At 38.6% G+C, this 12,068-nt stretch overlaps 1 protein-coding gene across 7 annotated transcripts in view; it reads right to left on the minus strand.

Moving 5' to 3' along the window:
- The window catches only part of LDLRAD4 (low density lipoprotein receptor class A domain containing 4), a 684,091-nt gene that overhangs the window by 345,778 nt on the left and 326,245 nt on the right, over positions 1 to 12,068 (minus strand). For all 7 annotated transcript variants that reach the window (XM_053912663.1, XM_053912662.1, XM_045187834.2 and 4 more), the window contains one exon: positions 7,612 to 7,752. In XM_053912663.1, coding sequence (XP_053768638.1) covers positions 7,612 to 7,752 — 141 coding nt within the window. The remainder of the gene's footprint in view (positions 1 to 7,611; positions 7,753 to 12,068) is intronic.

The following is a 12,068-nucleotide window of genomic DNA, read 5'->3' on the forward strand; positions in this document are numbered from 1 at the left end:
GAAACAGCAGTTTGGGGGATGCTAGGCACATACAGAAAGAAACTGGTTGTATATCATCAAGGCAAGGGCCAGAATACAATACAGCTGCCATTGTCCCTGTATTGAAGCCTCTTCCCATGCAACCAAGTCTGAATCTGTACCACCATGGTGAACTCTACTAGTTCAATGCTGATGACTCCCTGAGTCCCTGTTCCACTACAAAGGTCCACAGGACACAAGCAAATGGCATTGGCCTTGATACACACTAAGACTTCTGTTGAGTGGCCTCAAGCTCAGCACTGCTGCCGAATCTGAATCTGCGTTAACCTGGTGAACACCACTGGCCCCACCTGGTAACTACCTGAGACCATGTGTCACCCAACTCATGTACTTTCGAATGCTCTTTCTTCAACTGATCCTTATGGGAAGGTGGCAGGTGGTAAAAGGTCTCCAGGTGCCTTGGGCCTTCTGCTTACCTGTTCCAAGCCCTGTACTGGTGGCAGCCAGCATCAGTGTATAGTGTGGCCTATCGCACATGACCAGGCCCAGCACAAGCAGTGAATCACATTGTAACTCCTAACTGGTAGCCTTGGATGGTCACAGGCAGCATCTGGCATTGGCCCGCACTGGAGCCCTTCCCAAAAACCCCAGAACCAACACACCCATTGGCTGGCTTCAGAAAACAGCACAGTACTACCCAATTAGCTCTTGAGTGGCACACCCAAAGAGTAGCCTTGTCAGGCACCATAAGCCACTGGGGCAAACCCAGTATGTGAGGTCAGTGCCCACATAATAGGTCATAAACTGTGGTCATGGACAATCCTCACAACCGGCGAGCCTGAGGGTCAATCATACCCACTGATGTGACAAAAGCAATCAAGGCTCAACTACAACAGGAGGGCACACACAACCCACAAAGCACATTCTTGGAGCACCTAATTCAACTGGTCCGAGAGAATGTGCCACTGAAGCTGCACAGGACACCTACAACATAAGGACACCTACCAAGACTGGGAGACATAGCAGATCTACCTTATACATAGAAATAAACATAAAGGAGCAGCCAAACTAAGAAGAAAAAGACAAAGAATGATGTTCCAAATGAAATAATAAAACAAAACCTCCCAAATGACCTAAATGAAATAGAGACAAGCAACCTACCAAATGTACTATCAAAGCACTGGATATAAGAATGTTCAAGGAAGTTAGAGGATGAATAGACAAACTCAGTGAGAACCTCAATTAAAAGATAGGGAACATAAGAAAGAATCAGTCAGAAACAAAGAATGCTGAAATTTAAAAAATACATTATAGAAAGTCAACAAGAGATGAGATGAAGAAGAGGACTGAATGAGGTATCTGGAAAACAAGTTAGGGGAAAACACTCAGTTTGAACAGCAAAAGGAAAAAAATAAAAGATGAGGACTCATCCCAATAAATTTAATATTTAAAAAGTAACAAGTTTACAATTTTTAAAACATGAATCCTAGTTTTGGTTCACTGGCATGTAACATTTACTTTCATTAATTAAAAGTCAAAAATTGACAATTAAAAAAATGAGTATAGTTTAAGGAACCTGTGGAACAACATCAAGTATAACAACATTCACATCACAGGACAAAAGAGAAAGCAAGAGATTGAGAACTTATTGAAGAAATAATAACTGAAAACTTACCAAATATGGCAAAAAAATAAACTTACAAATCCAGAAAGTGCAGAGTGTCCTAAACAAGATGAATCCAAAGAGACCTACACCAAGATTCATCATAATAAAAATGCCAAATGTTAAAGACAAACAGAGAATCTTAAAAATAGCAAAAGTGAAACAGTTCCTACAAGGGAGCTCCTATAAGACTGTCAGCTGATTTCTCAACAGAAACTTTTAAGTCCAGAAAAGAATGGTATGAAATACTCAAATTGATGAAAAGCAAGGACCTAAGACCAATACTATTCTACCCTGTGAAAACTGAAGGAGAGAGAGAGTTTTCCAGGGGGAAAAAAAAGACTACAAAAGTTCATCACCACCAAACCAGTATTACAAGAAATGTTAAAGAGACTCCTTTAAGAAGTAAAAAAATAAATAAAAGTAATAAAATGGGACTTCCAGTCCAGATGGTAGCACAGGTAGACACAGCTGTACTCCTCACACAAACACATCAAAATTACAACTAAAATATAGAACAGCCATCAGAACCATCAGAAATAGAGTTGAATGAAAGTCTGACAAATTCGAACTGAAGTAACCACATCCATTCAGACTAGTAGAAGGGATGGAAATGCAGAAGGGGCTGGTCCAAGATCATTGTATGGGGGAAAAAAATTCAGGAGGTAAATCTTGGGAGCAAGGAGTCCTCGCTTGATGTCAGGCCCCCCAACCCAGGGTTCCAGTGCCAGGAAGATAAGTCACCATACTTTCTGGCTGAAAAAACCAACATAATTTTGAGTTGGTGGAAGAAACTTCTGAATTCCCAAGCAGTTCCTCTTAAAGAACCCACACATGGACTTAGATTCACTCCCTCTAAGCTCCAGTACAAGGGTAACAGCTTGAAAGGTACCAGTGGCATATAGGGAGGAACTGAAATGTCGGGCATCAGGATGAGTGCTGGGGGACAGCTTTCTCTTAGAAGGAAAGGTGGACAGAAGCCATTGTCCCTTTTCTGAGCCCTCCCCTGACAGAGTCACAGATCTGGCAGGTGGGTGCCACATCGTAGACTACATCAACCTGGCTAACACCATTATCCCCACCCTGGAGATCCTCTGATATTCCATCCAACCCAAATTACAGTCACACCCAACCTGTTAACAGTGACTTTTCCATATGAATGGTTGGTCTTAGCTCATGCTTCATAACTTCCTATATCCTTTCAAACAAGCAACAGCTGGCCTCAGTTAGCCCCCAGCTCCCAATACCTCTTGCTAAGTAGCCCCAGGCCCAGTGCTAGCAGCAGCCAGCCTAGATTCACAGCTTGGCTTCCCCTGGAAATCTCCAAGCCCAGCACAAGTAGCAGCCATCTCAGATTGCTTTATAACTCATGCAGGGTGGCCCCAGGTAGAACAAGGTTGGGGCTAACCTTGGGGTGCATCACCCAGGAAACCCCAGAGCCTGTGTACCTAGTAGACAGCTACAGACCACGTGAGAGCACCGCCACTCTGTCCTCGCACAGCTGATCCTCCATGGACAGTGGAGGTTGGTGGTCAGTGGTCACAGCAAATCCTTGCAGCTGACTGGCCTGGATAAATCCCTCCCATCAACCTGCCAACAGCAATCAAGGCTCTACTACAAGAAGAGGGTGTATTGAGCCCACACAAAGGGCGCACCTCAAGTACCCAGCTTGGGTGATAGGGGAGGTTGTGACACTGAACTTTACAGGACACCTACTACATTAGGCCATGTTACCACAACAAGGAGTCATAGCAGCTCTATCTAAAACATAGAAATAAACACAGGGAGCCTGCCAAAATGAGGAGACAAACAAACATGGCCCAAATGAAAGAATAGATCAAAACTCCTGAAAAAGAGCTAAACAAAATGGAGATAAGCAATCTATTAGATGCAGAGTTCAAAACAGTGATTATAATGATGCTCAAGGAACTTAGCAAGGACCTCAGCATCATAAAAACCATCCAATCAGAAACAAAGTATTCACTAATTGAAATAAAGAACAATTTACAGGGAAACAACAGTAGAGTGGATGAAGCAGAGAATCAAATCAATGATTTGGAACATAAGGAATTAAAAACCAACCAATCAGAACAAGAAGAAGAAAAAGAATAAAAAGAAACCATGGGTATTGTAAGCAGCCTCTGAGCAACTTCAAGCATTCCAAAATTTGCATCATAGGGGTGCCAGAAGGAAAAGAGAAAGAGCAAGAAATTGGAAATCTATTTGAAAAAATAATGAAGGAAAACTTTCCTAATTTGGTGAAGGAAATAGACACGCAAGTCTCAGAAGCACAGGGAATATCAGCACCTTGATAAGAGGATCTATGTTTTCTTTCATCCTACAATGCCTGGCACGATAACCAAAGAAGACATTTAATTTTATTTTTGTAAATAAATAATTATTTGTATAATTTGTTATTTTAGTGTTTAGGAGTACAATATTTTGATGCAGCAACCAAGAGGAAAGACATGAGGAAACCTGGCAATTTAGGCAGATAGCATTTTCCTCTTTTGTAAAAATGTGAATACATCAAAACTCTTTCATCATGAGACAACACCAGCCCAGCCTACCATGTCTGTGCAAAACCCTTTGAGGTTTACAAAAAATAAACTAGCCACAGACAATGGGCAGCTTGACCATAGTTAAGTAGAGAAGCAGGTCAGTCTAGGTTCCAAAATCATTTTTTTCAAGGGAAAATATACTTACAGTTATTATAAGGGTTTCCATTATCATTAGCATTGCTGACTTCACAAATGACAGTAACATTTTCTTTCTAATCTTAATTTATGCTAACTTCCAGCAAATATCACATGAAAGACAGAGATGACCAAGACATCTGAGCCATGGTGCATGCCCATTGCCATCAACAGAGGCAAAAAACTGATTCAAGCTCATCTGGAAATCCAGAACAGTCCATCTTGCTTTATCCTATGTGCAATCAGATAGCAGAACACTGAATATTTCCTCCAGGTAGGAACAAACCAGATCAAGTAAATGAATCTTGTTCTTATATAAGAACAAGGAGAAAACACTATTTGTTTTTCTGGAGTACACCATTTTTATAGACAAGAGTTCCTCTAATACTTCAAGTTCTCAAGGTGGAGTGTAAGGTGAGCTTTATCATTAGAGTTAGCATTCCATGAAGGGCATATTGTCCATCTGTTGTAGGAAACACATTGGTAGATACATTAAAACCCACTTACAAATGGAAAGCTTGTAAGCATCATTACACAGCTATTAATAGGAAGAAAAATATCCTTTGTTTACTTGTACTCTTGCAAGATAGTATACAGAAGAGAATATATGAATATATTCATTCAATATTAGATCACCCTCTATCAACATCAAAGAACAGAGAAGCTACACCCTTTCCCAAAGGCACCTGACCATAAAGAACAGACCAGCTACAACAAACTCTGAATGTCTTGATGTAACATGTAGGCCTGGTTTTCTCTTGTACTTGCAGAGAACCAGAGGAAAGCAGTGTAGATGGGGCTGCTGGCTAGATCAGAGCAAGCCACCTTCACCTTGGAAGCCTTCTTCGGAGGACAGAATAAGTGTGAAACATCCAGACCCTCTGATGATGAACTCACCTTTGGACACATGGTAACTCCTGTTATATAAGTGGTTTTGGCATTATGACGAATGATACCGTCATGATGGCCCACCTCCCCCCAAAATGGCTACACAATGAGTGGGAATGATGTGATTATATGGACTATTGTTTTCATATTTATTATCTTATTTAAGTACTCAGAGAAACCTTATATGGCAGAAATTATTACCATTTTACAGCTAGAGAAACTAAGCCTTAATAGGGTTCAATCACTTCCTTAAACTGAAACTCAAACTGAAGCCACGGCCATGGTCTTGCCCTTTGTCATTCTGTCTCCTAGCTCTCTAGTCTTGTGAAAAGAGAGCACATTGTAAATAGTCTTCCATTTCAGCTACAAGGACACAACAAGTTTTAAAACGGACCAAGAGTTTGCCAATAGGATCTTCAGATTCCTCTGTTAAGCCAAATTCTTATAGCTGCCTGGGCAATGCTGAACCATTTATAGATATAACTACTTCACTGGCTCCTAAGCAAAATTAAATATTCACATATATAAAAATAGACAGAAAAGATATCTGGAAATAGGTTTTCAAAACCATGAAAGAATACTGATGAGAAAGGGAGGAAGGAAAGGCAAGGGAAGGGGTCTGGTACAATAGGAGAACTGCAGTGGAAAGAGCCTGAAATGAAGAAGCACCTTCAAGATTCAGAGAAACAGTCTGTGAAGTGCCTTAGGCAGTGCCTGCTTTTTACACAGAACTCTCAAATCCAGTAAAGGTACCACACACAGTCCTAATAGTCTCTCCATGGCTTTTCATGTATGTGTTTGCTGTTACTCAAGTCTAGAGAAAATAAAACAAGAAAATGCCTTTATGTTGCTCTTTTCCTACTAACACCCCTGGCTTGAGTCTAGCTGATCTATGTCAAGAGCTTCGTACTAGCAAGATTCTGTTGTAATTGCTTTATGTGGACCATCCCACCTAATCCTCACAATACCCAATGTCATCACACATTGTGCAGATAAAGCCACAGAGCTGCCCAACTATTAGGTAAGTGCCAGGGCCAAGCTCCCAGCAGTCTGTCTTAAGCAGGCAGAACAATCAATTACTTTGGGAACCCATTCTCTGCATCCAGGCAAGATGCATTACTCAAATTACAGTGCTGAGGACTGCAAAGGCTATGGCACAAAACACCACCTGAGGAAACACATGGACCAAATACCATGAAAACACACACCTAACTTTAAATTGTCTTCTGAAAGCATAGAGATGATCCTCTAAGAACACACTTAGAAAATCAGAAAAACTTCAAGAAAACTGTTGCACTATTAAACTCTTGAATTTAGCAGGCATAAATAGCAGGCTTAAAATTTACTAGGCAGAGTCATTTTCTGAGCTTTTCCCCAATGTAAAAATATAGTAGGAAAGAGAAAAGTGTTTTTATTTTAAAATCTCTTCCCCTTTCACATTACTGTATCAATATTTATATAGTGTACTTTTCATAACAAAAATGTAAAAGCTATAAATAAAAACAAATATAACTTCTCAAAATAATGTCAGTAAAACTGAAGAGATAAGCTGAATGTTTCATGAAATGATCTCGGTAAGAAGACCTCAGGCCCCAGGGAGAATGTCAGTGCTATAAACATACCTCCAGGGCAAACTACTGCAAAAACATTCTCTCATCCTCAACCCACTTCACTTAGCCCAAGAAAACAATAAGCCATTTCTCCTAAGAAAAGTTCAGCAGTTTCAAAAATGCCTTCCCTTTTCTTCCTCTTCATAAAAATCGTAAGATCAAAAATCAATGAACTTCAAGCTCTAATTTCACTTTTTTACATGCAAGAAATGTTCAAAGCCTCAACCTTGGGATTCACATATGTAAACACCTCACTTAAGCTGTTTTCCATCTGGCATTGAATAGAAAAAAACACAATCAGAACCTTTTATAAAGGTCCAATGTAAATTTTTCTATTTTATTATTTTAATTACATGATTGATTATGGACTCTCCACATACCTTTCTTATCTTATTTGAAATTATTTATTTGAAATTATCTTAAATTGTTTAAAATTACTCTTAAAAATTCTACAAAACTGACAGGGAGAATACTAAATTGACATATTATTTCTTGGAACCCTGTCAGTGCTTCGAAGATAAGTAGCAAAAGCCTATTTATTCTAAAACAGAGTGAGTGCCACTGGCCATCTCTGTAAATAGAATACATTTCTCAGTTTTAGAGACACCATCTTTGTATATTAAAAGAATAAAAATTCCCTTTGTGAAAATGAAAATGTGTTTTCTTCTCAAAAGATAAAATAAAAACATCTTTCCCATTTCTACATGATCCTACCTCCTAACCATTTCAAAAACAATCAAATTTAGTGATGCCAAGGTGAGTAGAAGGGACTTACAGTTGAAGATGCCTGGAGGTGGATGCTCAGTCACCAGGAGACAGTTTTCTTCATCACTGTTGTCCCCACAGTCGTTCTGTTGGTTACAGACCAGTGAACCAAGATACAAGCATTTACCACTGGTGCAGGTGAATTTGCACTCTGAAAAAGTACAGTGAAAAGTATGAAGTAGTCAATGCAAATTTGATACTCGAGTTATTTTTTTCTTCTCCATTTGTGTTCCATAACAGTTTGGGAACTCAACCTATCTGGAGATCCTAGAAACTGAACTCAGAGAAGGGCTATCTTGGTAAGAAACATCTTTCTACAAAATGCACAGGACAGTGACCCTGGGGCACTCTGGGGCTTGCCATACATTACTCACTCCACATCTCTAACCCACAAAATGAGTAACACCAGTGCTTTCTTTCCATGACCTGCTAGCAAAAGTCATAGCTATGAGGCTCTTACTTTCCAAGAAAAAAAAATCCATGATGTTTTCCCATGCCTCCAAGGATGAGGAGCCTGTGCAGCAGCAGCTGGGGCTACAGCAGAACTTGGGAGCTGAGGCTTTATAAAAGGAGATGCATACATTTTATTGCCAACTTGTCTCTATATGTTATGAACCTCTGAGCAAAAAATTTAACCTATCTGGTGTTCATTCATCTCTTGCATAAGAAAAACCAGATTTAATACCAGGCAGAGGTAGCACTAACTTTATAACCTAAGACATGGGAAAATAGTATGTTCTCTTGGCTACCTAAGAAGCATCTGTTCCAAGGGCCATGTGAGTGACTTTTAAAGAATAGGATGGTGCCCAACCCAAATCCTTGTAGGCCACATTGAACATGGGCTCCCTGAACTCTGTACAAATGAATATTTGAAAATGGAATGTACTTTTTAAGACTTTAAAATACATTTGTAAACTTACACATCACTATCAATTTGCACAATTACATACACACAGGCACATAAACATGTACGCATATCTTACATTGACTATCTGTGAATTTTTTCCTAGCGGTATCCACAGAAGCTGGCAGGATTCACATAGTTTCAACCCAGTGGACAGCCAGTAGAACACAAACTCAGGAAAAGCATCACAGGATTCCCATCCCCCAACACACACACACTGATGCTATCTATCACAACCTCTTCATTCCTCCTCAGTTTTATCTATCTAGAATATGGGTGGCAGGTCTAGATCAAGTCAAGGTTCTTCTGTCTTTAAAATTCTGTTACTCGAATAAAAGACTGGCATTCAGCACACAAAGGCCTCCTTCAGCTATACTAAAGATACATGGGGCTGCAAAGAGAATAACCTGTTATAAAGAGACAGAACTTAAATCCTCAAAAATATTTATTTCTGTGACCCAGTATGAAAGGAGATTGCAATTCTCCATTTGTTCACATTCTCTAAGAGAGTATAGAAAAGACACCAACCACAGTCCCTGACCTAATTTAGAATAACCTGTGAACACAGACCAAATGCACAAGCACAAGTTCGTTGCTAGCTGTACTGTCCAGGTTAAAAAAATCTCTGCGTTGAGTGTTATCCAGGCCATGTGGTAGGAATGCTGCTGAAATTGAACTCTCTCTTCCCATAAAGTAGAAAGATTAAAATCCAAGCTGTTTGAAATCACATTTATAAAGTGCCTTTTTTAAAAAGAAAAAATTATTGATTGATTTTAAAGAGAGAAGAAATGAGAGGGAGAGTTGAGGGTGAAGTGGGAGAGAGAGACTGAAAGAGAGAGAAAGAGAGAGACATCAATTTATTGTTCCACTTTTTAAAAAGTATTTTATTTATTTGTCTTTAGAGAGAAGGGAAGGGAGGGAGAAAGAGAGGGAGAGAAACATCAATGTGTGGTTGTCTCTCACACACCCCGTACCAGGGTCCTGGCCCACAACCCAGGCATGTGTCAAGACCAGGAATCAAACTGGCAAACCTTTAGTTTGCAGGCCGGTGCTCAATCCACTGAGCCACACCAGTCAGGGCTGCTGTTCCACTTTTTAATGCATTCATTGGTCTACTCTTGTATGTGCCCTGACCAGGGACTGAACATGCAACCTTGGCATATCAGTTCTAACCAACTGAGCAACTCAGCCAGAGCCTGAAGTGACTTTTTTAGAAACTTAATGGAAAAAAATAATGTCAAGTAAAAGATTTATCTTCCTTTCAAACAGAAATACTGGAGTTCAAATATACCAAATGTAAAAAGGACATTAAATCAAAAACAGGTACTCCTGAAGTTGAAATGCTGATTAGAAAATAGGGAACTTAAATTGAATCAAACTCCAACTAAAAAGATTAACCACTGCTGTGGTTTGAAAAGACCTCATGTTAGAATACTATATATATTCAAGTTCATGTGGTAGTTTAAACCGGTAGGGAAATTTAACCACATCCACATTTACTCATTTCAACTTGTTCGAGAGAGAACCAATTTAGAGTAAGAAACTATTTTCAAGGAAATAAATTATGCGATTCATTCATTCATATAAGCAATATTTTAGAGCCTTCCATGTTATGTGCCAGGTAGTGAGACATAGAAACATGAAGATGAAAGAGCAAGCGCTATTTGAAGGGCTTACAATATGAATTTTTTTTTAATGTGAGCAGTGACTAATATATTTGCTAACTCCTCCCAAGGACTAATTTTCCTTCTTTATATCCTTCACATCTAGACTGCTGCCTCACAAGTATCAGGCACTTTGTCAATAACATATCTGTTGAATAATGAATGATCTAATCTGAGCCTCATAAGAACTCTGGGTAGATATTCTTATTTCCATTTTATAGATGAGGATATTAAGATGCAAAGATTAAGTAATTACTTGTAACTAAACTGATAATAAGTGGCAAAATCCAGATGACAGTCCAAATTCTCTGCCTCTCATCTCAGCTCTTACCATTGTTACCTCTCAGTTTCTAAACCTGCTTTAAAAAATGTATAAGACTCTTTTGTAATGAGGATGAACGTTAATTTAACAAAGTTCTCAAAATGGCTTCTATTTTGTACATAGGCTTACCACATTCAGGACACATTAACAAGGCTTATGCTACTGATTTGCTCAGAAATCTCTTACTTCTTAGATAATGGAAATATCAACATCAACCCATTGAATTTCAAATTCCTAAAATCTAAATCTTCTCAACCACAAGTCATTAGCTGAATATCAAACTAAAGGTCTCTCCATCAGATGGCCCTTTGAACCAAAACTACTGGGTTGAAATTTTGAATCTATCAACTTCTTGATGTGATACAGAAAATTGCTATAAATTAAGTGTTGAAGATTAATGTTAAAGATGGAATAAAATTTCAGACCAGAGTAAAATATGTTTCCAAGTTAACGTAACTGGTGTTGATAGAGGCAGGCTTCCAACTCAATCCTGACTCATCCTACAAGGCAATCTCTACCATATTTTGCTATCCAAAAACCCAGTACATTAGGTGATAGTCCTCTAATGCCTTGGTTATTGTGATATTTCAAACAAAGAAACCTAATGAGAGGGTCTAACTGCATCTTCATACTGGACTCACCTGGGCATCTTTCAACACTTGATATCTGAGCTCCAGCCCAGGCCACTGCTCTCAGTAGACTGAGGTGAGGACTGAGCAGTGGGGGTTTGTAGAGATCCTTATAATGATTCTGATGGGAACCAACATGGAGAACCACTGCCTAGTGAGAAGTATATAACTCACTTGTATTAAGCCCTGTCTTTAGTTAATAGTATTTTATTGGAATGTTTAGAAAGTATTTGCTAATTTATTAAAAAGCAAAATAGAAACTAAAAAATAATCTCTTAAAATAGGCTGGGATATTGATGATTATGGGATACAGGACCTGGTTGCTACAGCTCTGTACTGTCAATGAGATATTTCAAAAACTTTGGGTCCCCAAAATGATATTTTGACACACTAAAGCCAGGAAACATCCTCAATGAAGTAAAGCACAAGTCAGAGAAAGAAGATAGAAGAATAAAAAATGTTTTGTTATTTTATTTTATCCATTATTTGTAGAACTTGCTGAGTATTTCTGCCAAGTCAAAGGTTGAAGGACATTATGTCTACAAATTCATGGTGATTTCAGATGTATAATATTGGCATGAAATACAGAATGAACTCAGGAACCAGTTTTTCCTTCAAGAGGAATAGATTTAATTTTTAAAATTATAATATTTAAATAACTCCTCTTCCGTAAAGTTGAGACTTTTTAAATGAAGAAAATGGCATTCATTTCTGCCATAATTCTCTATGTAATATTTTATGAAAAAATATCTAGAATCAACAATAGATTATATAATCACTTTATATACTCTTAGTAATAAAGAATTTTCTCCAAATTTGAGGTCTTCTTTAATTTCAGTGATGAATGTCAGTGACTTTGAATTGATATAGATTCATAAGATTCTAATGCTTAGAGGGCTTTAGAGAAAAAGCAGTCCAACCTACCATATCACAGATGAGGGATTAGTC

Source organism: Desmodus rotundus, chromosome 10, assembly GCF_022682495.2.
Source record: "Desmodus rotundus isolate HL8 chromosome 10, HLdesRot8A.1, whole genome shotgun sequence".
In the NCBI taxonomy this organism is placed as follows: domain Eukaryota; kingdom Metazoa; phylum Chordata; class Mammalia; order Chiroptera; family Phyllostomidae; genus Desmodus; species Desmodus rotundus.